General features: G+C 46.3%; 11 protein-coding genes across 11 annotated transcripts; 8 read left to right on the forward strand and 3 right to left on the reverse strand.

Annotated features, from left to right (window-relative positions):
• Positions 1-364: 364 nt before the first annotated feature.
• FOMMEDRAFT_162450 (MRP-L47-domain-containing protein) lies at positions 365-1212 on the reverse strand (the record flags this gene model as incomplete). Its single annotated transcript, XM_007271831.1, has 3 exons — positions 365-607; positions 660-826; positions 894-1212. 3 exons carry the CDS (start codon positions 1210-1212, stop codon positions 365-367), a joined length of 729 nt encoding a protein of 242 aa, XP_007271893.1.
• Positions 1213-1368: 156 nt separating this feature from the next.
• On the forward strand, positions 1369-4712 carry FOMMEDRAFT_171452 (uncharacterized protein; the record flags this gene model as incomplete). The annotated part of the gene is made up of 20 exons (XM_007271832.1): positions 1369-1695; positions 1756-1827; positions 1894-2090; positions 2142-2514; positions 2578-2642; positions 2705-2856; positions 2914-2992; positions 3044-3071; positions 3125-3138; positions 3191-3251; positions 3310-3446; positions 3529-3580; positions 3631-3669; positions 3723-3755; positions 3805-3848; positions 3917-3946; positions 4005-4220; positions 4272-4345; positions 4411-4421; positions 4479-4712. 20 exons carry the CDS (start codon positions 1369-1371, stop codon positions 4605-4607), a joined length of 2133 nt encoding a protein of 710 aa, XP_007271894.1. The 3' UTR covers positions 4608-4712.
• A 471-nt stretch (positions 4713-5183) lies between these two features.
• On the forward strand, positions 5184-6467 carry FOMMEDRAFT_97385 (uncharacterized protein; the record flags this gene model as incomplete). The annotated part of the gene is made up of 5 exons (XM_007271579.1): positions 5184-5295; positions 5360-5496; positions 5573-5737; positions 5823-5890; positions 5975-6467. The coding sequence occupies 5 exons, from the start codon at positions 5184-5186 to the stop codon at positions 6465-6467; spliced, it is 975 nt and encodes a 324-aa protein (XP_007271641.1).
• A 401-nt stretch (positions 6468-6868) lies between these two features.
• Positions 6869-11286, forward strand: FOMMEDRAFT_114941 (TBCD protein; the record flags this gene model as incomplete). Its single annotated transcript, XM_007271833.1, has 18 exons — positions 6869-7036; positions 7092-7287; positions 7340-7616; positions 7664-7742; positions 7806-8022; positions 8074-8201; positions 8259-8513; positions 8575-8799; positions 8859-8959; positions 9010-9286; positions 9335-9597; positions 9653-9791; positions 9840-9933; positions 9991-10536; positions 10587-10836; positions 10886-10966; positions 11037-11127; positions 11185-11286. The coding sequence occupies 18 exons, from the start codon at positions 6869-6871 to the stop codon at positions 11284-11286; spliced, it is 3489 nt and encodes a 1162-aa protein (XP_007271895.1).
• A 3008-nt stretch (positions 11287-14294) lies between these two features.
• Positions 14295-15477, forward strand: FOMMEDRAFT_32283 (uncharacterized protein; the record flags this gene model as incomplete). Its single annotated transcript, XM_007271560.1, has 2 exons — positions 14295-15226; positions 15357-15477. The coding sequence occupies 2 exons, from the start codon at positions 14295-14297 to the stop codon at positions 15475-15477; spliced, it is 1053 nt and encodes a 350-aa protein (XP_007271622.1).
• Positions 15478-15856: 379 nt separating this feature from the next.
• On the reverse strand, positions 15857-16336 carry FOMMEDRAFT_143550 (uncharacterized protein). The gene has a single exon (XM_007271834.1). The coding sequence runs from the start codon at positions 16291-16293 to the stop codon at positions 15943-15945; it is 351 nt and encodes a 116-aa protein (XP_007271896.1). The 5' UTR covers positions 16294-16336; the 3' UTR covers positions 15857-15942.
• A 521-nt stretch (positions 16337-16857) lies between these two features.
• Positions 16858-18467, reverse strand: FOMMEDRAFT_32285 (uncharacterized protein; the record flags this gene model as incomplete). The annotated part of the gene is made up of 5 exons (XM_007271561.1): positions 16858-16963; positions 17111-17928; positions 18017-18080; positions 18166-18254; positions 18411-18467. The coding sequence occupies 5 exons, from the start codon at positions 18465-18467 to the stop codon at positions 16858-16860; spliced, it is 1134 nt and encodes a 377-aa protein (XP_007271623.1).
• Positions 18468-18756: 289 nt separating this feature from the next.
• FOMMEDRAFT_97783 (mRNA capping enzyme) lies at positions 18757-19843 on the forward strand (the record flags this gene model as incomplete). Its single annotated transcript, XM_007271610.1, has 5 exons — positions 18757-18964; positions 19029-19072; positions 19132-19402; positions 19472-19590; positions 19664-19843. 5 exons carry the CDS (start codon positions 18757-18759, stop codon positions 19841-19843), a joined length of 822 nt encoding a protein of 273 aa, XP_007271672.1.
• Positions 19844-20139: 296 nt separating this feature from the next.
• Positions 20140-21750, forward strand: FOMMEDRAFT_130071 (CRAL/TRIO domain-containing protein). Its single transcript, XM_007271835.1, has 7 exons — positions 20140-20321; positions 20423-20552; positions 20620-20670; positions 20724-20732; positions 20787-20986; positions 21084-21158; positions 21226-21750. Exons 1-7 carry the CDS (start codon positions 20167-20169, stop codon positions 21680-21682), a joined length of 1077 nt encoding a protein of 358 aa, XP_007271897.1. The 5' UTR covers positions 20140-20166; the 3' UTR covers positions 21683-21750.
• A 154-nt stretch (positions 21751-21904) lies between these two features.
• Positions 21905-23317, forward strand: FOMMEDRAFT_143553 (Zinc/iron permease). Its single transcript, XM_007271836.1, has 5 exons — positions 21905-22049; positions 22108-22183; positions 22250-22761; positions 22833-23014; positions 23075-23317. Exons 1-5 carry the CDS (start codon positions 21956-21958, stop codon positions 23237-23239), a joined length of 1029 nt encoding a protein of 342 aa, XP_007271898.1. The 5' UTR covers positions 21905-21955; the 3' UTR covers positions 23240-23317.
• Positions 23318-23554: 237 nt separating this feature from the next.
• FOMMEDRAFT_143554 (DNA ligase/mRNA capping enzyme) lies at positions 23555-25644 on the forward strand (the record flags this gene model as incomplete). Its single annotated transcript, XM_007271837.1, has 11 exons — positions 23555-23749; positions 23821-23865; positions 23933-23942; positions 24010-24440; positions 24504-24577; positions 24642-24673; positions 24740-25038; positions 25102-25144; positions 25208-25309; positions 25369-25478; positions 25530-25644. The coding sequence occupies exons 1-11, from the start codon at positions 23655-23657 to the stop codon at positions 25642-25644; spliced, it is 1356 nt and encodes a 451-aa protein (XP_007271899.1). The 5' UTR covers positions 23555-23654.
• Positions 25645-25787: the final 143 nt, after the last annotated feature.

Here is a 25787-nt window from a genome sequence, read left to right on the forward strand (position 1 = left end):
GCCACATACACTTCCGTGCTGAGTAATTATTGACCTCAGTGCCTTGCGTTTAATCCGCACCAAGCCGCCTCACACACAACCAAAGTTCAGTGCTTATATTCGATATACGTTCCATCGCAATGCACAGTCCATCTCACCGAGAGACTTCAACGCGATAGAACATCTTCTGAGGGTTGGGCGAAGGCAAATTGAACAACTAGAAGACAAAGCTGTCAAGAACTGTTTTACGGGTGGACAGGAGATGCAAGAATGGATTGCCAAAAATCCCAGTCGAAGACCAAGGGCATAACATGAAATAGAGGATAGATTGATTGTCTAGCTATGATGATGTGCGATAGTATAATAAGGACTCCATTAATATTAACTACGCTGTTGCTGCCACCCTAGGCTTTGCCCTCCTGGGTCTTCTGCCATTCGTCGCAGCTCTACTTTCCGTTACGTTACTCTCCGATACAGCATTTTGCTCAGCGGCCTGGACATCAGAGCTGTTCTTAGCAGCTGCAGCCTCATTCGCCTTCCGCTTTTCGTACTCGAGAGCGTAAGCCTGTTCATACGCCAGCCTTCGCTCGTTCAGCACTTGTTTGATTCGAGCCATAGTTTTGCGGCACTGCTTCCCATATTATGACCCATAACTCCATAGAAAATGAGTGTAGACATACCGTTCGGTCCTTTTCCCTCAGATCCATTTGTTCGTCGAAAATACCATGTCGTTTGGCTTCTTGTCTCTGGGTCGCTATTAAATTTCGTTCGCGGAGGACAATGTACCATAACGTATGCAAGTCTTTAAAAGATTTTCTTCGCAGCTCCACGGCATTCCAGCTTCGACCTGTAGAAAGTTAGGGAGAAAAATAAATAAATAAAAAACGAATGATCAAGGGAACGTCGTAGTTCACCTTTTTTCGTCTCTGCCTTGTGTTGTCCCTCCATGGTCTCATATTCAAAAGACATCCCTCCTTCAGTTGAGACCTGACGAAAGAACGCGTAAAGGCCATGTTTAGGACTGACGGGGATGTTTAGTTGAGGACGAGTGGGCGGTTCCTGCTCCTTCTCCGCGAGGAAAGCTTCGTAGCGCAGACGCTGGGCTTCCTCCGATTCATCCTGTTCAAGTGGTCGAGATGTTGGTAAGGACGTCTCCGTCGCAAGCCATCGACGAATGTTTGCGAGTGGTGCAGTTGGCCGTCGGGCAACTCGCAGACGAAGTGCTGAGAGCATAAGTAGCGATGTTTTGAGGAAATCGGTAGTTGACCTGAGAAGTCTGATTTTAGAGTGGAGAGAGTTCCTGATTGGGAGATCGACTCTGTAGAAACGTGTGTGGCGGTTAATCGCGGTCCCGCAACGTCTGACGCGCCTTGCATTCTGCTCTTCACCATGTCCGAATCCGATGAGATTCCTGCTCCTGCACTGGCAGTAAGATGGATGCGGCCTCTCAGTGCGTCTGCGCTACTCGAACTCCCAACTGCGCCAGTGGTCTTATCGACCGCGAAGGACTGGCAAGCATTAACGGCAGAGGAGAGCAGTGAATGTGAAATTGCGTGGCGGAAATTATCAGATGAAGAACGCAAAGCTGCGGAGGAGGATGAAAGTACTGAAGGAGTCTCGAGAGACTCTGAAGACATTGACGATGAGGATGAAGATATTATCGGCGTATCCATTGCAAGGGATAAATTATTCGAAGTAGACGTGAGGAGAATGCGTGTACGTCCGTCTCACTCGTCTGTTTCTTATCACGCATTGACGTTGTCAAAATAATCATAGCTACGCCCGATATACTGGAAGATGAACTCCCCTCCTATTAAAGTTATCCGGGGACTCTGGTTCTACGATGACGTTCGTGCTGTTATAATCTACGGACTATTGATATCCGAAAACCAATGTTGTATATCTTCAATATAGCATCATCCCGTCCCTCGAGAATTGGCAGAACAACTAGAAGAGCTATACCTAAGCGTCAAGCCTTACCTCCCAGCATATGAAATTGAACTCACGACGGCATTTGAGCAAGGCTCCGAAGCGCATGCCAAGTTGAAACAGCCTCTCGATGAGACACAAAGTGTTGTGTTCGAAAACAGTTCAAAGGCATATATCGTCCAGTAGGTTCTACCCCATTTGTGTCTACTATTCCAACCAGCTGACATATCAAGAAACTCGTCCAAGCGCTTCTTCTCGTTCCTTCCTGGAACTTCTTCATCGAAGCCATCGACTCTGACGTTCTATCCTGGTTCAAAGCCTGTTTATAGAGGCTATGAGGCGGCTGCAGAAGCAGGACCTGTACAAACTAGGGCAAGATCTGCGAGCGTTCCTACGAAGCGCAAGGCCAATACCGAAGAATCTGGGTACCAATCAGACAGCGTAGCCGTCCCTTCACAGGAGGATGCCCGAGAAGTCAAATTCGCCACCATTAAGAAACCACGAAGGAGCGTCAGTCGCGGAAGGAAACCAATTCGGGTAGGAAACGAGGATGGAGAGGATAACGTTATGGATCTTGTCTTAATTATTCACGGGATAGGACAAGGGGTACGCTATTTTCCTTTTCCCATGGCTGTTAGTTTTGCGCTGCTAACGTCGATGGCATGTTAGCTTGCGAGCCAGTACGAAGGATACAATTTTGTTTATGCGGCTAATCTCTTCCGACAAATAGCTCGGTACTATTTTCTTTTCACGGTCCTGGCTGAATATATGCGTCCTAACGAATATGATTTTATAGCAAACAGTCTACAACACCCGCCTTGGCCTCGGTAATGCGCGATCGCAGAGTACAGTTCCTTCCAGTTCAATGGCGGACAAACTTCCAGCTGAGTGCTGATGAGGAAAGTCGCCGCGAAGCTGCAGGAATAGACAATAATTTCACCCTTAATGGTAAGCAAAACCAAACCTGTGATAGACTTAATAATAGCTGAAAATTTGACTGGTTAGACATAACGATTAGAAATACTGTTCCTTACGTGCGTGATCTAATGAACAACGTACTGATAGACATCCCCTATTTTCTGAGGTAAGATCATCCAAATTGTACTGTGCTCGGCTAACAGGCCATTTTAATTAGTCAGCATAAAGACCGTATGATACAAGCGGTAAGTTCATTGAATGTCAATACAAGTGAGTTACTAAAATCTATGTATTGCAGGTCGCTAAGCAAGCGTGAGTAATGACAAGCTACTATTTATGTCGAGCTGGACTAATGTTTCGCTAGAAATCGTATTTATCGACTTTGGTGTGCGCGAAATCCAGGCTTTGATAAGAATGGGCGTGTGGTTCGTTGTCGTCCTTCTCAGAAATCAAGTTATTTGGATTAATGAAGCACAATACCAGCACATCTTAGCCCATTCACTCGGGTCAGCACTTGCTGGACACATCCTGAGTAATCAACCGACTATACAGCCTCCACTGTCAGAGATGGAGCCATCCTATGCTAGAGATCTCTCACATCTCTTCCTTTTCAACACTGCGTGCATCCTTCCTGCGTCCTTTCTAACATCTTTTTGAGGTACTGACATTTGTCCTTTAAAGATGTCTGTTCATGATTGGTAGCCCTTTCCCGCTTTTCGTTCACATCAATCGTTCGCAAGTTATTGCCAGAAAGGTATTTAAGCACGCTTCCGAGTTCTTCATTTAAACTAAACACATGCGAAGGGTCGGGAAAGAACGATGAATTCTCCCGCAGACGAGGCTGTACGTTGTATGCGTCTCATTTCCGGATCCCTAAGCTCAACTCTATTATCTAGTCTGTTAAGGAAGGCCTTTTCGGGTGTCTTGCGGTATGTGTTGACATCACGCTCGAATACATTCTCTCTAAACCTTCTGCAGGTTGACTCGCTTTACAATATTTTCAACCCTTCAGATCCAATCGCGTGCGTATTAGGAGTTTAAAGTGAGACTGTTAAAAAATTCTGGATTGACATTTTGGTATTTTTGTTAGCTACCTGATGAACCCGACGGTCGATGCAAGGTGATCTACAAATACACAATATTGAGGAACCCTGTATTCATGATTTGTTAAACTCCAGGAAAGCGAAGGAAATACCTCCGTCTATCATCAAGAACGTTAGCGTACCTATGTTCTCGTCCTTTTCGACCCGTGTATCGCGGCTATGGGAAGGAATGGTCACGCCCTCACCACGATCTCGGAGTCCGTCTAGACCTCGCATGCCTGCTAAAGCGTCGAGTGGGTTCGAGCTGGGCGGGTCAGTGGAGACAGTGGTGGGAACGAAAGAAGAGCGACGGTACTTCTGGTTTGATTGTGGACTTTTGGAAACACATTCATTGTTACATAGGTTCTTGGCACTCAATCCCCGTGGTACGCTGGACTTCGCACTTCCTTCGGAGGGAAATCTTAGTAGTTATTTCGGTAAGCAATAGTTCCCATTTTTTTTCCGGATCCCGTTGATCTCACCTTATTGCATCCTTTAATAGATATGATTACAGTGAGTTTTGATCGTGAATTTGTTTAGGCCTTATTGGCTCATTCTGACGTTACCTAGGCACATTCTGCATATTGGTCTGATCCTAACCTCGCTGCGTTCATCTTGGCCGAGATTTTCGCTCGAAAAGAAGACTTGGCGAGAACGGGCTTGGGTGTGGAGGCTGCTAGGGAGAATACACGCGAATAATTATGTTTCGAAGGGCCCACTATTCTCGTTACAAGTGGACAGGGCTGCTATGATTGACACGACACTTACTCGCAATTTATCTAGAATCGCTCATCCATTGTAAACTGACTGACACAATGACTGTGTATGATCTATAGACAAATACATGATGTCTGTTTGGTATAGGTCCCGTGCTTAAACGTTCCGAGATTCTTTAATCGCCTCAGTCACATTCGACCTGGAGTATTCAACTTTTTCAGCCTTAAATTAACACTTGAAGGGTTGGCGCTTGTTTTAAAGGATTCCTGTGGTCCTCGGGGAATACTCGTATTGACGTGTCACCTGTAGGTAATAATGGAATTTCGTTAATGGTCACGGGTCCCGCCCTGTTCGTGTCGCCGACACATTCATATAAGAAGATTGCTCAAATCCGAGGCAGAACCGCAATACGACGTATTATGAGGCATTTTCACCGATGTCTATCCAGTCGCCGCAGGCGGGGTAATTACCTGTTTTATTGCGTTTGTTATAAAAGCCTTTATGAGCACAAGCGTATACCCATCCTCGTAACCTAAAAACCGCATCTGAAAGCTCACGATGAAGGGCGCTCTTGCTACTCTGCTCTTGGGTGCTGCATCCGTTCGCGCTGGTAACGTTATTTGGAGTGGGATCTTCAACTCATCTGCTACCGTCGCGAATTTCGACAAATGTGAGTCCTACCATTCATCGTGTCGTCAAATACGAACGTTGAGTAATTGAACTCTTGCCGACAGGGTCGTGGTCAAACCAAATTCAACCGTGGCAGTGGTACATCCATGGGTCGGGAGCTACGACTGAGTACCTAGAGTTGTCGCCTAGCTTCAAGAACCCTGCGGATACGAGTGATGCTCAGGGTATCAAGATCACCATTGTACGTCCCTCCTCCCACTCCCAGAATTTGCATGAGTGTGAATGTGTTTCATATTTTTATCTTGCGTTGTTGTCAGGATGGAACCGCGTTCTGGAATGGGCAGACCATGGAACGATCCGAGATTATTCCTCAGACTTCGACTAACCTCGGAACGGGACACCTGTATTACCACTTCTCCCTTTCGACTTCTTCGACGAATCCGCCTAACGCGGGATTCGAACATCAAATTGCGTTCTTTGAGGTGAGGTATATTCATATCTTCGGAAGCAAAAGGCCGTTGTTAATTGCATTGTATTGTTAACGGTGTCTTTCGTTTCGTCTCGTAGAGCCACTTCACGGAAATCAAGTACGGACTTATCTCGGGCGAAGCGGGGACTACAGATAATTTGTTGCGGTTAGTACCTCCGTTTGCTGTGTCAAGCCGACGATTGCATCCATGCTTATTCGGACTTGTCTCGGAATCGGTACAATTTTCTAGATGGGACGTCAGCAGTCAGACGCAGTGGTCTACACAGCTGGAGGCAGGTACCTGGTACAACTTTGCCTACGACATCGACTTCGGCGCGAACACCGTTGGTCTGTGGGCTTCTACTGGCTCGGACCCGCTCACGCAGGTCGTAGCGCCAGTGAGTGCGTCGACCTCCACAAACTCGGAGGATTGGCACATTGGAGAACTGCGTTTGCCGAATGGCGGGACGGATGCTGATGCAGAGGATTGGTTCTGGTCTGGAATCTTCATTGAGGAGGGACCGATTACGACGAGCATTGCGGGACCGTTCCCTGGACAAGGTGGGTCGGCTGCAGGCAGCCCAGGCAGCAGTAGTGCACCAGCGTCGAGCCCTGCAGGCCCCACGTCTGCCCCTGCGTCGACCACCGTCTCGAGGACTTCTAGTGCACCAGCCACGAGCACGTCGGCTACTGGTCCTTTGCAGACTCAGTGGGGACAGTGTGGAGGCACTGGCTACACGTAAGTTGTATTTCATCCTGACCCTGATGTCAATATTGAGCGTATGGATTTTCTTGGCTTGTAGTGGGCCAACAACTTGTGCGGCTGGATTTACTTGTGTTTCTGTCTCGCCGCCCTATTATAGTCAGTGCCAGTAGATAATAAGTTATTTTCTATGTCTTTCTGGTAGGAATGGAAGGCTTCGGTTTGAATTTTGCCAAAAGAGAAGCGGGTTTATAACCTGTATGCTTTAGAATGATAGTAAGTGCAAAGATACGTAGGACGTGGGCACTGGGATGTCAATTCTGTGATCAGATGTGTGGGAAAGACGGTCGGCATTTGCCAGTACTCCAGGATCATAAGATATTCAAACCACGGTTTCTCCAAGTCGAATTCAATCCCGTCGACTGTCTTTGCTCTCAGATTATGGATGACTCGGAAGCACCTGCTGAACCGCAATTCTTGAGTTCCTTTGATAAGTTTGACGAGGTATCGAGTCTTTTGGAAAGGCTGATCTCCGTATCACCTGCGGTCGAGCCCTTACCTGAAGAGGACAAAACTGAAATAACCTGGTTGGATAAATTGACACAAATTGTAGCGTCTTTGCTCATTATTCGCTGGAAGAGCTGCATGCCTGACACTCGGATAGTTGAATTATTATCAGGAACAGCCTTACTTATTGGATCCTCATCTTGAAGAACTTATCGTTCCTGTCGTTAATGCCTTCCGACATCATGTGCAAGAATATAGTTCAGGTCATTCTAGAGACTACTCCTTCGCTCGAGTGAGCAGGCTTGCATCAGCCATATACGTCTTCGTTAAAGTTCGCGGTTACAAGACAATAGGTGTGCGTTTTCTTGTATCATGTTCATCATCAGCTCAACCAAAAGCATTTAGTTAGGTTTTTTCCACACGAAATAACCGACCTTCCTATAGCGATCAGATACATAAACTCGGATGGTCCGGCAAGCAATCCAGATGCATGGGTAATTCGATATATAATGATGCTTTGGACGTCGCTGGTCTGCATGCTGCCGTTCGACCTTGCACAATTCGATGGCGACTACTCCGTGACTACAGCCGAAAGTCTCCAGACAATCGGTATTACTGAACTGGACAAACCAGGCCTCGAAAGAGATGGTGCTGCGCTCTTGCTTTCTAGACTCTACATGAGGTAATTGGGCACCTTGGTACTCGGATAAAGGCTGAATCGTGTCTCAGGAAGGATACTTCCACACTCTTGACTTCGTTCTTGGAAGCTTTTGAGGCAGAACTCCGTGAATCGCCTAATCTGTTCAAGGTTTGGCCGACCCTCGTCCGCCAAAATTCTTTTATTACTTAACTAATTTATTCAATCACTTAGACCATCGGTTCACTAAGAGTGATCGCAGAAATAACCAAGTCCGGACCGATGGAAATACTGCATCCGTACATCTCACGTCTCCAAACTTTAGTGAACGAAATTACCCGTGAGCAGCACCTAGCGGAGAACACTGTCATAAGAAAATTACGCACAAAATGTATCACACGAACCGCGAGTCGATTGCTACCTGCCAGATCCAAAAAGTCTCGAAGTACTGGTGCGTTTACTCGTAATATTTGTAGATGGTTTAATTCATCGCGACGTTCAGCAAAGTCTCTTGAACCAAGTTTGAGAACGGAAGAATATTCACTAGACGATGATGTTGATGGTGAACATGATGTGCCTGGCCAGGTTGAAGATGCAATTGGGGAGCTTTTTGAGCTATTGCAGGACAAGGTCGGTGTTCGTCGCCCTATCAACATTTTAATCGGAGTACAATAAGACATCTTGTAGGATACCTCAGTCCGCTGGTCTGCTGCGAAAGGCATTGCGAACATCTCCGAACGGCTCCCAACCTCTTTCGTTGATCAGATTATAGATAATATTCTGGGTCACTTTTCAGTGTATGGGATTCATGCAACACCGTCTACTCTTCCTTCCACCGCGGAGCATCCATGGCACGGTGCAACACTCGCTTGCGCTGAATTAGCCCGCAGAAATCTGGTACCGGACGCGCAGTTTCCGAATATTTTACAGTGGATGTCGAAGGTATCTTCATTCTAAGCCTTATGGTTTGGTCGCGTTTGATCATCTGTTCATTGCACATCAGGCTCTGTACTTTGACGTACAGAAAGGTTCTTCCTCAGTCGGTTCCAATGTTCGCGATGCCACGGCGTATGTTCTGTGGTCCCTCGCTCGCACGCGAAGCACGGAGGCGCTTGAGCCATATGCCGTTGAACTGGCGCAGAATCTTGTTACTGTAGCTTTATTTGATAGGGAGATACACATACGCAGAGCTGCTAGTGCCGCATTCCAGGAAAACGTTGGTCGTATGGTAAGTTGTAGAAGATCCGGAAGATTCACGTAAATTGTTGTTAACATGCTATCCTGCAGGGCTTGTTTCCGCATGGTATTGCCGTCATTGGTGTGATCGACTTCTATTCGGTCGGAATTAGGCGGAACGCTTTCCTAGTTGCAGCACCTGAAGTATATCGGTGAATCGCTATATTTCGATTGAATAGAGTATGCTATTAACTAGGTAAAGTTACAAGGAGTACCGACAGCCAATCTTGGATCACCTCTTAAAGATCACTTTACGCCATTGGGATGCGGCAATGCGACGCTTGGGAGCAAAATCTCTAAGGAAAGTCTGTGAGACAGATCTAGAAAATGAAGTGCCTAAAGTGCTGGATGCATTATTGGCCCTTCTTCGTTCTGTGGATACGTCAGACATACATGGAGGATTACTAGCTCTGAGCGAGCTCGCGGGTGCAATACGGGAGGTTAAGGATGTGGAATATGCACAACGGTATCGGCGCAAGGTGGAAATGACTTACTTGATTTATTTGATACGCTAATGACGCTTATAGATTTTCCATTCTATCGACTCCGTTGCGTCTTCGGTAGTTTCATCGCCACGGAACTACGTTATTACGGAAGCAGCATGCTATGTCATTGCCAATTCAATCTCATCCGAAGAGTCTGATTCATTACGAATGACATCGATTGAACCGTACTGGAGGGTTATAATATTACAAGGATTACGGCACCGAAACAGCACCGTGCAAGAGGCGGCTGCAGCTGCGATGCATTCACTAAGCCAACTGAAGGATTGCTCTGAAGATGTCAAGAGATGAGTAACTGCCATCAACTTATAGACTCGTCTTTTGAATTATTCCCGATTTTACATTGATCAAGGAATTGGGAAGAGGCTCAGCGATCATGCAACAGAGTCTGGGTCACGTATTGGGCTGCTTTGACTACTATTCCTATAATAACGGATTCGATTCTGCGCTTCACTGCTTGCTGGAAGCAGTCAATCCAAAGGTATGCTATTGAAGACGCCCTATTTGCAGCAACTAACAGCGAACTTAGTCACCCAATTTCTTCCGAGACGTGGAAGCAAGGCGCAATGCTTATACATCCCTGGCCGACGTAGTACAGCGCATATCCCCGAAGCTAGATATTTGTAAGCTATCAGTGCTTTGACGATCCAATCCTGATTATAGACGTTGTATCTCAATAGATATCACTCCAGAAACGATGAATCGTATATGGCAGGCATTTTTTGCTGGTCTTGACGATTACACTGTCAACGAACGGGGCGATGTCGGCTCATGGGTTCGTTTGGCGTGCTTGAAGGGCATTTACTCCGTGATGGAATCGCTGATTCGCGAAGCACGGAGTATCGAGGCCCACTCGATTCCTTCCTGGGCTGAAACCGAGGAGAAATATAGTCAATATTTACCTCTCAGCACCTATCACCAGACAATCGGAATGATCCTGAAGCAAGGCGTCGAGCGGTTGGACAACGTCAGACAATGTGTTGGAGACGTGTTCTTCGCCTTGCTGCACCTCGATCACCCATCGTTCAATCACGGAGAAAAATGGAGTGTGCAACGCAAGGACCACTTCAGAAATTTGCTCGAAAGTGCAGAACGTGTAGGCTGGAATGATGGTACTTGGCTTTATCCGAGCGCCGTTCGATTCTTGGACGTTTCTATGTACCGACAGCCAATTTTAAGAGGTCTTTTGCTGAGTATTGGCAGCAAGACGAGTAGTACGGTAAGCAGTCACTTGCCCTTACAGAACCAAGTTTCTAATGATTCCCGTAGCAACAAGTTGCTTCTTCAGCTATTCTTTCCTATGCACATAGTCTCCCAATCACATCAACGCACGATACGACGTCTGCATTGGCTGAACCAGACTCGTACGACTTGTATAGCTTCGTTTCGGATCTCCTAACAGTTGCATTTGAAAACCCATTATTAAACAACATGGTCATCCCGGTCCTGCATACCTTTAATGTCTTGCTGGAAGGCGGCGCACTTGCTCCATTGCTGGAAGAAGAGAAAAATTTGGCCGCGGAAAAGTAAGGACAACCCGAGTACCTTGGGCTTTCACTCATTAATGCTCTACAGGGTGACGAAGCTCATGGAACTTGCAACCAGGAATATTAATCGCTTGCAAAGTATGCAGAGAATAGACGAATCAATGAGAATGTCAGCTTAACCCTTTCACCCCGTCGTATACATGGAAACTGACTCTTATGCGTGTTCGTTTCTCATCTAGTGTTGTCAATTTGTTTGGTACAACGTCAAAAGATATCGGCAAACGAGCGGTAACTTACCTAGAACGCTTCCTTCTGCATCCTTATCCGAAGGTATACATATCCATGTGAAGTACGCTCGATTCTAGTCTTCTGATCCATCGATAACAGGTGCGGAGTGATACGGCAGAAGCGTTGTATCTTGTCTTGCAGACGAAGGACGTCACGTACGATGAAGAAGTTGAGGTTATTCTGCTAGAAACCGAATGGTGAGAGGAGCGATAATTCGTGCCGAAGGCTGTGTCTTGCTGATAGTCTTATCTTTCTTAAGGTCGAACAACGATGTTGTATCCCTCGATGCGCCCGTGAAACAGCTCCTTGCATACCTAAACAAATTGATTAGTTGAGTAAATATTAGGTAGGATCTAATTTTAGACCTGCAAATCAACCCCTTGGAAGTGACTGATTTATCTCATGACACCAGGATCTATAATGTGAGATATTAGGAATACCATAACCGAGCTATCTAGATGCATTTGCACAATGTGAGCAAACTTAATGTTCACGTTCACAACCGTCCAAACCGGCTACACAAATGCAAGGACACATTGTTTTACCTAAATCGGACCTTCCTCTACAATGATGTATCCAAAAGCCCTTCGTCTGACATTTGACACTCAAGACAGTGGCATGATGCAATGCTTTTCATTGTGGATGCTGCATGGTTTATGATACTGCCACAGCCTGGGTCCTTTGTCACCCGAACACACTAATTGGGCTCATATGCACACACCTTCGAACTTGAAGATTTCTGTGCGTGTCTCAGATACCTATGACTTCAAAATCTTGTACTGTGTACAAGCAAAAACTGCTCTTACGGAAATGAAAGACGATCAGTTGGCGAAGCAATGCTCACTTTAGGCTAAGTGTCAAATGAGCCGTGAAGAATCTAACAAACTAAGTAAGTACCTTGCCTCACAGCTCACTCACGAACTCATTGAGAGAGGTGTGCTTCACACACGTCGAGTGGCGCTCGACTGGCAGAGAAACCGCAGTCTCGAACTCGAATAAGGCGTACAACAGCCTTGCCTGTGATTCAGCCACTTTCTCATGATTGGAAGGCGAAGCAGACTGGGGAGAGCGATGAGGTAACCTTCCCAGCACCCTTACACCCTCGTAATGCAGGTACAGCATATGAAAGCAAGAAGCATATGTGTGCGTAATACCTACTCCGACTGTATTGTGTTGTCTTCCTGCCAGTTCCTGGATTCTATAATCTATCTTGCAGAAAGGATCTTGGGGCTATTCTCTTCGGAGGCGTTGTGAATCCAGTCGGATCATCTTTTCCCAAAAGTATACTTGAAGGCGTTCCGCACCTGGAAGACGGGTGAGTGGACTCACGTAACAGGTGAATCAAATACAAAAGACCAACACTCATGCATCATGCTATTGTGCACCTCCCGCGTTTGTGTTGAACGGCTTTATCAGCTGAACAACGGAGTGTTTCTCACTGTGGCAACTCTGAACACGAGGATAAAAGAGAGCACAGCAAGTGGGTTAGCTATGTCATAAGACATTCCAGAAGCTTGAATAACGGAAAAGAACATTAGTAGTTTACCCACAGGTATAACTAAAAATGTGGATATTTCCCCAGATTACACTTCCCGTTAGTCATGAGCTTGTGCCGAGGTGAGTATGCCGTATGCCCGACAAACGATAGCAAAAGTAGTATCAGGATTTCTACGGCAAATCGCCAGCCGCAATACATACACAAAAGATCTCGTAGATCTAGAACCTCTTACATGAAGGATGCGACCTCTGCGGAACGTAAGCGGATGTCGACGACAACCAGTAAGAGACCAGTTTTATAGCGTCACACGACCACAACTTGAAGGTCCACAGGGCAAGGCACTTGCCAAATTGTGAGACCTCGGGAAGGCTTTTCTGATTGCGAGGCTTCGTGCCCAATAATAACTCTGTCGGGCCGAATTCCGGAGTTCGCAAAGGTGCAATATAGGATTGAAATGTCCTAGGATTGATTCAATTCAGAACTCCGGACCTTTTTAGTCCGCCAAATTATAGTCTCTAGGTAAGATAGTGCGAAAGGGACGCAAGGTGACTAAATTAAAAATTCAATACTTGCATGGATCTAAAGCCAAGAGAACGTTGTAGCTAATGCGCTGATAGGCAATAACCTAAAGAACACAAGACGTCTCAATTGGCTAGGTGCATTTGAATAGCCCTGAAGACTCATGTCATGGAACGGGCAAGTCCGGTCCTGACGGTTTTTAAAGGGCCGACTGATACACTTTCGCGCTGGAGAGGTCCTTGATTTCGGCGAAATTCATGAAATTCAGGTCGCCCGGAAAAAAATAAACCCCAGCTAGAGTGAGAGTGAGAAATCCCATTGATTTCGTAACGTGTGATGTCCCATAGACTCAACTTGTTCAGCACTCATCTCTACAGCAAAACCGTCACGTCGAACGAGAGATACAGAGAGACGAACCTGAAGATAAGAAAATATTGAAAATTGAAATGACGTGTTCCGAGGGTGCGGTACGTAATCATAAAGTCTAGACCGATGAAACCCTAAAGGCTATGCTATGCTATAGCCATGACGTTCACCGGAATTTAATCATTTTATGGCCAAGGAAATTCGTATAGAAAATGCACCCATCCCGCCAAGGCATGAACCCAACACCTTATCTTTTTCTCCTACCACCACTTTCGCTGGCGCCAGACTATTTGGACTCATCGCCAAACGCAGGGTTTCCGTTATACAACATCGTTACGTTCGCCACGGATCTTCACACTAGCTCAAGGTTCACAGTTACGGAACACACCTGTGCCCTCTTTCTCATCGTATGCTTCGTGATGAATTGCGTGTCGTGTGACACAATTTCACTGAGTTATTATCGTCATCTAGGAATTTCAAGGAAGGATCGCTCGTGCCGTGTAAAGAAGCTTGTCTTCATTTCAGATAAAAGGACGAAGACCCCCTCAGCCCTCCATCGACGTCAGGATAGCGAACGTGCATTCATAGATTCCTGGTCACAGTGAGCCTCACGGAACCAATTATCTCGAGTTCTCTCCATGACGCTATTCCCTTGCTCACACGAGTTATCCGATGACCCTCGCGTCATCGACGCAAACTACCGAGGTCGTCCAGACCATTTGAAGTCAATGCTACTGGTATGTCCACTGATTTATATAAATATACCAAGTCGTAGGAGAGTTTGCGTTGCTAACCCGCTGTACCCCCGACGCCTCTCCCGCCCACCATGTATTTCTCAACGATGTATGATTACCAGTCATCTACCTCCTCTTCATCATCGGGCGTTACGACACCTGTAGACGGTGTTCCACCGAGATTGGTGGCATTCCCAAAATCCTCGCCTCCGCTGAATGGTTTTACGAGCTCAGGCTCCAGCGACTCACCCGCCGAGAAGCGTCGAGCCCGTCGCTCATCGTATTCCAGTACAGCTCAAATACCGGTCCACAGACCGGTCAAGCTCTCTCTGGAGTCTACAAAAGCTAGTCCGATTCCCGCAATACACTGTGCTTCGGAGGATTATTCCCCGCTCGGGGCATTTAGTCTCACGAGCTCTGCTGAGGGACATCTTCGGTCTTTAGTCACACGAGTCGTTACTCCGACGAAATCTACCGACGTACCTACTTCGATTACTTCGTCAACCCTTGCGAAGCGCGAGCGAACTTCTTCGTTGCGTTCATTCGCGATTCCTTGGTCTCTGGACGACGACATCGAAGAGGAAGAAGAGACGTTCTGGCCTCTCCAGAAACCGGCTGGGCACTACGATCTTCCTTCTATCAGTCGCAGCTCGTCTCCTCCAAAGACGAGCGATGCAACAAACCCATTTCATCCTGATCCACGAAGGCGGTTTGCAACTGCACGTGCCGCGACTTCCCCAAAAATGGTTACGCACACCGACGTTGACAGGCTAAGGAAACCAGTACACGTCCGTGCCAACTCATATGCTGGTCCTTCGAACGAGACCCGTACGGTGGCTACTCTGCGAGCACCGGAAGCATCTCACCCACCTCGCACCTTCCTTCGGCCCGCAGCACCGAAAAACAAGGGGAAGAATGCTTCACCTCCTACACCTGGAATTGCACATGCCACGCAATCGAAAGGTGCTTCAACGCTCAACCCAACCTTAGCCGCTGCGGAGAGTGCTTCTCGGCTTCGCGCAAGGTGTGTGTGCACTGTATGCGGGAAAATTGGCGTGGATTACCCACGCTGTCCGTGCTGTAGCGCTACATGGTATGCATTATCCCTCTTCGAGCTCAACCAGCCTTTTTCTTACGAAGCTATCGTGTATCAGGTGTTCGCGAGAGTGCCGAGTCTCTAACGCAGCAGCGGGATCTGCGCGTCATACCTGCAGGGATAAAAATAGCGGGAAGCGTCCTGCTGCTAATGTTAGGCCGGTGATCCCCGGTGCATAATAATTGCTAGTTTTATATTTTTAATGTCAGGCTCCACGGAAATATCTGACTATCTCCATGCTGGCCATGCCATTATGTTGTCGCAATGCTTTGTTGTTTTGCAATAATGCATGTATCTGCACTCCATGTATTCGTCTTATGTTGTCAATCAATGGAAATGTTTCATGCTGTCTTAAACTCGCGTTGTAGTATTAAGTTCCTGAAGCGAATAGATCTTTTGGTTGAAAGCAATAGTATAATGCTTGTGATTCGTTGTTAACACGAGCTAAGAGAGGACACTATATTCGAGCAGTTGAAGATCCTAGCGATCATGAGAGATCTGTATGCAACAAGACGTTAAGGAAATGTCCCTGAAGAAGCCATGGAAGGTGAGAGAATACGATTCATATCTAGCACACAAAATAGGCAAACAAGCCATCGCATACGAACGTCAACACCTGAACTCGGCAAGATCCTGATTTAATATCAAGTAAACTTAATCTTCGTCCCTGTAGCTGGCACGATAGCGGGGTTCAACTTCTCCTTCAGCTTCCGTTTCGCTTCCCATGAAGGGTGCAATGGCTTGCTGTGGTCGTCATGACTTTGCACCTGGCCGCCTGTTGGGCGAGTAGTAGGAGTAGTACTATGCACGTTCGATGGAGCGTTCGTTTCGTTGTTGCCTTGAGCTGCATGTTGTCGTTGTTGCTCGTAGGTTTTACGGGTGCCACCTCGGCCGCGTCCTTGAATGACTTGATGCGCCTTGTGATGGGGAGGATGTGTTGCATGTGTTTCTGAGGAAATGGGTTGACCACGACCTCTGACGACATTCCCCCGCATTGTATTCTTCTTATCTCCTCTATTTGCCCCAGCTCCGCCTCCTCCCCTTTGCCCTGGCCCACCACGTTTACCATACGCCGTGCGCACAGCACATGGGGCATTTTACAATTCCTTACCTTAAAAAATAACTTACATAATGATAAACATTATTTGAAATTTATTTTCCCATTTTTGACCAGCAAAAATTATAAACAAAATTTAAAACTTTCTTTATACAAAAACTAGAAATTATTGTTAACATTTCTTCATTTGTGAAATCTTAAAATAAATAAAGATAATAATCTAAAACAAAATTTCAAAACAAAATTAGAAATTTTCTTTTGAATTTTTTGTTATTCCTCTGTACTAGTAATGAAGAAATTTAAAAGAAAATTTCTAATTTTGTTTTGAAATTATGTTTTAGATTATTATTTCCATTTATTTAAAGATATTACAAATAGATAAATATTAAAAATAATTTATAGTTTTTGTCTTAAGAAAATTACAAATTTTGTTTATAAATTTTGCTGGTCAAAAATGGGAAAATAAATTTCAAATAATGTTTATCATTATGTAAGTTATTTTTTAAGGTAAGGAATTGTGAAATGCCCCACGTGCAGCGGCGTTCACTTCGTTCTCACGTTGCTTCCGAAGATGATTTGCGTTCTTTCCATACTTCTTCTCCCAGATCCTTGTTTTTAATGAAAACGAAAACAGAAAACATACGCGCGTGTCAGTTCCATAGCACACAAGACATAAAGATATAAAGACATAATTCCGCAAATAGAAGAAAGTAAGTTAGGTATGATTGAGTTAGGAAGGGGGGTGGAAGACGTACGCTTTCCGTGCTCTTTGACCTCTTCTGTTCTTCTTTACGGGCAAGTCCGCGATTTTGCGAGCTTCTGCGTCATTAGACCAGTCGGAGTCTGAGTTGCTGCCGCTGATGAAGCCGATGGCGAGAGATGGTAAGAACGTCGATTCTCCCGCCTTGCCTTTCAATTTCTCTTTGGGAAGAATGGGCTTTGTTCGTCCCGTCCTTGGTGGCGATATGGAATGTGAAGAGATGGAACTGGCGTCGTCATCGTCGGATATGTTTGAGCGGTCATCATAGTTTTGGGATGAGTCGGAGTCTGAGTCCCAATTTTCGTCTTCATCGTCGTCCTCCCGTTCAGATCCGCTGAGATTTTCATCGTTGAAGCCCGTCCATGCAGCTTGGTCGTTGTCCTCCTCCGCCTCCTGTCTGGTGTCTTCATTTTCGTCATCTTCATCGCTTGCCGAGCTTGGTCGTTCATTCACCCCAGATTTTCGTTCAGATGTCGTTGTTTTTGACTTCATCGGTGCTACTTCCTCATCTTCACCGTCTTCACTATGACGTGCATCCGAGGCCGTTGGCGTCTCTTGCCTGTTTGCATCAAGCACCGCCCTCAAGGACGCTATTACATCGGTAACCCCCGCCGACAGGATCTTTGAGCTCATTAGTCGGCTCTCGACGACCGTGCGTTCAGGCGGGCCAACATCTGCAGCAGGTTTGCTCGTTGTTGAGCTCGGCAGCTCGGCCTCTACAGCTCCCTGACAGTCTTCATCTCTAGACAGGAGTGCGTCCTTCTTAATTTTAGACCGAAGCGCCTTGATAGCTATGCCTTCGAGGTCTATGTGCTGCGAAATTGCAATCCAGAGCTCAGTCAGTCTTTTGTGGGTCACACGACTAGTAATTCACAATTTGATTGATTGGAAGTTACCTTACCTTAAGGCAATCGAGTTGTGATTCGAGAGTTTTAATTTTAGTGATGTCTTCACCTCCGGCTTGTCTAAATGAAAAGATGGCGTGGCCAGAGTCGCCAGACAGGATATGAGTGAGAACATTAAGCGTAACGAAGACGGATGACGACTCACTTTGCGTCTTTCAACTTCTTCACTATTCTTTGTGTTTCGAATGCCTTGGCTTTCTTGCATGTCTTCTTAACAGCCTTTAGACCGTGATGCTATCCTTACCGTGCAGTTTGGTCAGTATTGTGTGATATACTTGACGAATCGGAGGGTAGCTAACAAGTTTGGCTTGTAACTTTGGAAGGTTGCCTTCCTCCTGAATGAGATTCATCATAAATGTATTTTCTCTTTTGCAAAACACGGTTACTCACAGGTTCTGCGTACGATTCACGTTTCCTCTTTACGCCTCGTTTTGCAGTAATATCCATTGATCAAAGAGAGCAAAAAATTTAATAGTAATAGTCGTAGTAGTAATAGTAGTAGAGAGAAAGCCAAGCATGATTACACGCGCGTTTGCGCCTTGAACTCTAATTATTCCTCACTTGCTCCGTCCCGAGCAATCATATGCAGAACGGCGGTGCTACCTCAGACAGCGCGGGCGCTCAAGATCTTTCATCCAACCGTCGACGACAACGTTCACCATCTCCCGAAAACGCTGTTAAAAGGACGCGTTATTCGTCATCCAGGCCGTCCACGTCAACGTCTGCAACGAACGGGATGGGCACGAACTTGAAGCCGTTATCGCTTTCTATACTTGGCGTCGAGCCGCTTGATGAGTTCATTCGAGAGATTGCAGATTTTATCTATGAGTGTATTAGGACTCGACCGGATGTGGATGGACAGGTGGAGGTGGAGGCGAAGTTGGGCTTGTTGAAATATCGGGATGACAACGTGCGTGTTGCGTTCCCTGTTCGTTCGGAAGCGAGTGAGCTGTCCTGCCAATTTCTATGTAAAATTTTTATCAGAACGTTGAATTGATGGTTTATAAGTTATTTCTAGCGATGACCATAGGTTCGAATCTAACATGACAGCGGTACGACACAAATCTTGACATGAAAGCTGGCCCATGTGCTGAACAAATGACACTCTTAGCTACAACACAAACATTTCAACCAGCGACTCAACCAGCTCGAAGCATCTTCACACCGACCAGACTATCCCTCTTCACCTATTCGATACCAACATTCTTACCTTATTGATTCGTTCTACCCGTCCGAGGGCTCGGACAAGATTCGCGTCACCCGAGATGAGAAAACTGGAGACGTGAAGGAATGTATGAAGAAAATACGATTGGGTAACTTGGATATCTTTAGTCCGAAGAATAATGCGGATTGGCGGGTTAGTGTTAATATGGAGATTCCAGGTGAGTTTTTCGTTTTCGTTATTTATTGCTTGCGAGTATGGATGATTTTCTAATGTATTGAGAATGTAGTCCCACATCCGGTTGGTTCTGTCTCGTTCTCGCGAAGAAAGGATCGCATGTCGTACTCGCATGAGGAATTTGTTATTGACCTTACACAGGTTACGCAGACGTCTGGTCCCGGTGGTCAGGTATGTTGTTACACACATCACAATAATGTCCTTGAGAAAGTATTTGTTGACTATTATGCCTTGTTCTTGTCAGCCACAAATCATGCATGAACTGGAAGTTGAGCTCGCACGGCCGTCTGTTCTGCTCTCCACAGCAGCTGTACGCGGCGCAGAGAACGCACCACCGCTGGAAAGAGACGCGTATGACGAACTGATTCGTGCGTTCGTGAATAACGTGCGGGTCCTTGTTAGGAATACGAGGCCACCAGTATGATTTTGACGCATTCTCCTTTTCTCTCTTCATTGGTTGCGTATTGTAGTAGATGTGTCGATGTTTAATTTGCGTTTGTTTTCTGGAGGTAATTCTTTAACGTCAGCATTTATATTATATTTTTGTACTTATCCGTGATGGCGCGGAAATGGGCGATGCAAACACGCGCCGCGGCTCACCTCGTTGTGAGAGAATCCATCATGATGCTCTACCATCTCTCAATCTTCCCGTTCTTTGTCTTCTGCTCCTTCAAGAGCTCCCTGTCTTGCGAAATTCAAAGCTGTCCTCGACACACAGAATAACCACTACTCGTTCAATAGAACAGAATGTCCTCTGAGAAACCTACCGCGATTCGCACGCATCCCGAGCTTACGGAAGAACAGGAAGCAGCGTTACATACCTTTCGACGAGAGCTCCTCGAGGAAGGTGCAATAACAGATGAGGGAGATTCCCTTGGGACGCAGTATGATTGGGTCCTTTTGTGAGTTTCTCGCTTTTAGCCATTACTCATCCCTATTCAAGTTGAGGGGATGAATCCATGCATTGACATGGATGCTGACGTAGTTGATGTTACTACCGTAGACGATTCTTACGGGCACGAAAATACAACCTAAAGAATGCGAAGATTATGATTAAGAATTGTATTGAATGGAGGAAGACTGCGCAGGGTGTTGGTGTTGACCAGCTTTACCGTAACTTGGATCCATATGACGTGAGTCGATGTTCAGACACTGGGGTATGTCCTGACTAATTAGAGTATTGAATATGGAACTCTTTAGTATCCGGAGAGACAGGAAGTCTTCAAGTATTGGCCGATTTGGTATCATAAGGTACGCTGATTACTCCCTGCACTCAGAGTTTCGGTCCTGACTTTCGTGAATAGACAGACAAAGTAAATACGAAGCATCTTCCATTATAATATTCTAAGCACTGAACTTCGTTTCAGAAAGGTCGCCCAATAAACGTCCAATCGCTCGGCGGAACAGACGTCGCAGCACTCTACAAAGTGATGTCTCCCGAAAAATTCTGGGAGACAATCCTTGTAACTGCGGAAGGAGCGATGCGCGAAATCCTACCTGGTTCGTCGTATGCTGCAAAACGAGTTGTGGATAGTATCCTTGTTATTGTTGATCTTAAAGATTTCGGGTACGTCGGTCTACTGGATCAATCATATCTTATTGATTATGATTGTGATTATATGATTGTTGACTGTGTTATGCTGATTCGACGCTCGTTGCTGCAGGTTGGGAAAGTTCTGGCAGATGAAGAACTTGATTCGGGATTCTTTCCAGATTACACAGGATTACCTACCTGAAACGTGAGTTCATTCAACAACTACATCACTCCTTCGAACCAATTAGTCTCATCAATATTGCTCTCTTTAGCATGGGCATGCTCGTAATAATCAACGCACCATCAACCTTCACTGCAATATGGACAGCCGTAAAACCTTGGCTGGCAAAAGAAACTCAAGAGAAAGTATGCATATTTGGTTCGGACTATGCACCGTTCCTTCTAGAGGAGATTGACGCGGAGAATTTGCCTGAGTCGCTTGGTGGGAAATGTACGTGTAGTGAAACGGGTGGGTGTCAATTTAGTAATGTTGGACCGTGGATGGAGGGGAGGAAGGAAAGGAGGGAGAAGTGGTTGAGGGGAGAGAGGTCGAGACCTGGATTGGGCTTGGAGGATGTAGAAGAGGAGGAGAAAGAGAGGGAGGCGAGAGAGAAGGGGGAGAAGGAGGAAGAGAGAGCTGAAGAGGAGAAAGAGGAGGGAGCAAAGAGGTTGAGCAGCTCGCCTGTTTCTCCCCATTCTGCAGTGCCGATGAGCGCGAGCGAGATTTAATTTCTGCAACTTTTACTTAGCTATGCTTTCTTGCTTTGCTTTCTTTTGCATAGAGATATTTCTTGGACTGGACATTTTGTAGTACATTTTTTAGACTGTATAGACATGGCTTCCGGCTCGGGAACAATTTGTGCATCTCCGCAGTTCTGAGTTCATCACCTGCGTCTGATTTACCTCAGACGCGACCAGCATCTCTTTGCTATGCTATGACCTTGACTACCGCTACCCTCTCTCTTCCACTCCATCCTCTTCTGTCACCTACTGGAAACTAATATGTCGGCCTTCCTAATCGTCCTTCTTATGTCGGCAGCGCTTGGCGCCACGTCGTTTGGGATTGGAATGTTGCCGCTGTTCTTCACGTTCTCTCGTGAGCAGGCATCTTTAGACGGACGATGAAGTATATTAAAGCTGAATGTCTGATGCAGGAACGCATATTGAACAACTGTCGACGCTTGGAACTGGTTTGCTTTTGGGTGCAGCGTTGGGTATCATTATCCCCGAGTAAGTGGACGCCATTACTTCAAGATGTATTGTAATAATAGAGTGGGTTTCTGTTGTGTTGACAAGGGGTGTTGAGACGTTAGTTTCGTCAAGTCCCTCCGACCCAGCACCAAAGATAGCTTTATCCCTCATCTCGGGCTTTTCGTTCATGCTCCTCGTTGAGCAGCTCACGTCAGGACACGCCCACGGACATGGACATGGCAAACACTTCCTCTCGCCGAGTCCCCGAACAACACCGCTCGATTCACGCAACGCACATACTATCTCCGTAGGCTCTACTTCATCTAATGAGGAATTCGATATCTCGTTAGCGGAGTTGGAAGAGGCTGAAGGCTTGGGATCGGGGACTGATCGTGGTGTTAGACAACCAATGCTCAATCATCGTCGAACCCGGTCGGACGAGCAGAGTACGTTCGAGAAGCCGAGGGCTATCGCGATGACCCTTGGTTTGGTGATTCATAGTCTCGCGGATGGGCTCGCGTTGGCTGCTTCTGCGCTTCCGAGGAAGGTAGGCGAGGGTGAGGGACAGAATACGCAGCTATGGTTGTTGGTTTTCTTTGCTTTGATGGTGCACAAAGGTTCGTTTAATACTTGTCCTGATTTCCACGTGTGTATTGATGCTGATGGGTTGATTGGTTGGTTTATATAGCGCCAACGGCATTGGCGCTGTCTATGTCATTGATGTCTTCCCTGTCGGCGGTGGAATGTAGGAAACACCTTGCAGTGTTCAGCGCAGCGACGCCTTTTGGTGCCCTTGCGTCATTTGGGCTTCTCAGACTTATTGGCGCTGGTGCAGATGGTGACTGGACGGGAGTTGCTCTGCTTGTATCTGTACGTCCCTCCTTTCTGGACATATCCGAATAACAAATCCTAAATCTTCCACGTCTGTAGGGAGGCACATTCCTATACGTCGCGACCGTCTTACAACCCGTCTCACATCAAGAAACGCGATCACCCTCGTCATCAGAAATGAACGAAAAAGTACGAGTGGGGATTATTATTATCGGGATGTTCATTCCGTTCTTGATTTCTTTGATTTCCGGACATGAACATTAGCATTGAGTATTCAGTTAAACAAGCGCAATAATTTTATTGTTTTGTCCTTGGTTTGTTTTCGGTATTCCTCATTTTTCGTCTGCTGTGTTAGATGCTATGTATGTATGAACTCGTAGGTTAATGAACAAAGAACATCGGTTAGTTACTTCATTACCGTGGCGCGTCGGTACCGAGCATAGCTTCGAGCGCATTTTTTCGTCGGTCCCGACGCGCGCACATGACCACAGCCACACCGACGCGTGAACATTGTCCCTGCCCCTGCATTTTGATCAACTTTGAGTCAAAGCCACTCAATGAGGCAACCACACGTTGCCTGACGTGGCTATAAAAGCTCGTGAACAGCAGCAGCAATTTCAGCAAACAGCTGTCTACTACCCGCCAGCCCTTCAATACTTTCATCGCTGCGCAAATAACTATGTCTGACAAAGACGAACTTGCTGAGATCGACGGTGTCAAGCCTAAGAAATACCTCAAGGATGGGGAGGAATGTGAGGCTAAGTCGCATACGAGGTTAGCACAGACTATCATGGACTCTCGAATTCGAACTTGGGGGCTAAACAAAAGTACTTTGGGATTTATAGTAATTCTGTGTACAAGATCAAGCGAACTTGGGATCATTATTACTGGTAAGTCTTCTTCCTATATGCTCTATCCCGTTCCAGCAATTAATAAATGTTTACCCGTTGCATATAGTACTTGCCCTGTATGTTCAGCCACACCCCGCTCGCTCTCCTGACGTTTTCTAATCAATCATGCTTCATTGTTTCAAGGCATGGCGAAATCAATCTCGAGCACCTGTGAATGCACGTTCGTGTAAACACCTGCGCTCGGTCCTCGGAGATGCGTATGAGGATGCGCGTATTTGCTATATGGATCCTGACGGCGCTGCTGCCACAAATGCGAAGAATAAGAACAAGAGTAAGAGTAAGAGCGCTGGGAAGAGGAGGAAGAGGGATGACGGCGACGACGACGACGATGTCAGCAAGAGTCCGAAGAAGAAGTCGAGAGGAGGAAGTAAACCTGTATCTAAAGGCAAGTCGAAGGACAGACAGGATGAAGAAGATGACGAGGGAGAGGATGGGAGTGATGAGAGCAGCAATGGCAGGGCTGTGGTTGAAGTCCTCCTCGCAGTAAAATGGGACCTCGAGAAAGGAGTCGATCCTACTGGTTGGTGGGTTTCTGAGAAACTTGATGGTGTTCGGTACGTTCCTCTTGTGATGATATATGCCGTCTCTACCGTCTCTTTCTGAAACGAGATTATCAGTGTTTATTGGGACGGGAAGCGAATGCTAAGTCGACTTGGGAATCCGTTCACGCCTCCGAAGTGGTTCATCGAAAGTAAGAACAGTTTTTTTTTCCACCTTTATTCGGCGCAAGTAAAGATTCACCATAATCCTTAAAGAGTTACCCAAGGATGCAACCTTGGACGGAGAAGTATGTCATCTCTTCACCATCTCCTTACAAGAAATTCACAATCGAAACAAATTTATTTCTTACAAGCTCTTCGGAGGACGCGGTCAATTCCAAAGCACCGTCTCCATCGTAAAGACATCCAACTCTCCACGCTGGAATGACATCACCTTTCAAGTATTCGACGTCCCCTCCATGGGAGAAGAACCGTTCGAGGACCGTCTCGATTGGCTGAAGTCGAATTTCACCAAACTTTCTGGAGAAAGGAGACATGGACATATTAATGTTGTTGAACATGTGAAAGCGAAGAATCGGGAACATGTGTTGGAGTTGTTGAAGGAAGTGGAGAAGGATGGAGGGGAGGGACTTATGCTTAGGGAACCTGGGTCGTGAGTAAATTCTTTTATTTGATTTTTTCGTTCCTTCTGATTTGAAATTGAAATTATTTGAAGTCAATATGTAGGGAGCAGGTCTTCGACGTTGCAGAAAGTCAAGGTGAGCGATTTTCACAGGATGGTGGCTCGCAGCTGTTGCTCACAACGTAACTTGTTGCTACAGACGTTCCATGACGCCGAAGCCAAGGTCACAGGCTACGTTCCTGGCAAGGGGAAGCACCAAGGTGTAATGGGTGCATTGAAATGTGTCATGGCTTCAGGGAAGGTATGTCAGCCAGGATAAATATCCCAATAGTCGAAGTCTGATTTGCGATATATCATTAGACATTCAACGTCGGAACAGGCTTCAGTGACAAGCAACGAGCGAAACCACCCAAGATCTGTTCAATCATCACGTATCGATTCCAGGAGCTCACTCTCGATGGAGTGCCGAGGTAAAGACTTACTTACGTGCTGAGTGTATGTTCGATTCTGACTTCTTATAGGTTTCCGAGTTTCATCGGTGAGGCACTGGATAAAGATAAACCTACTGATGCGGTTATACCTTATGCTAAGAAGGCGGATGTGAGGGGAAATAATGAGGATGGTGTTGAGGCATGAGGCGACGAAGACTTTTGAACATTTATGAGATATGAGATACCTAGCTAATGTATTGTATGCTGCGATTCCCATGTAATGATCTGAATTTCGACAATGAACTAGCTTGCCTCGATGGCTGTTGACCTCTTATGCCTTTACCGGGC

The sequence above is a fragment of the Fomitiporia mediterranea genome (assembly GCF_000271605.1).
Source record: "Fomitiporia mediterranea MF3/22 unplaced genomic scaffold FOMMEscaffold_18, whole genome shotgun sequence".
Taxonomy (NCBI): domain Eukaryota; kingdom Fungi; phylum Basidiomycota; class Agaricomycetes; order Hymenochaetales; family Hymenochaetaceae; genus Fomitiporia; species Fomitiporia mediterranea.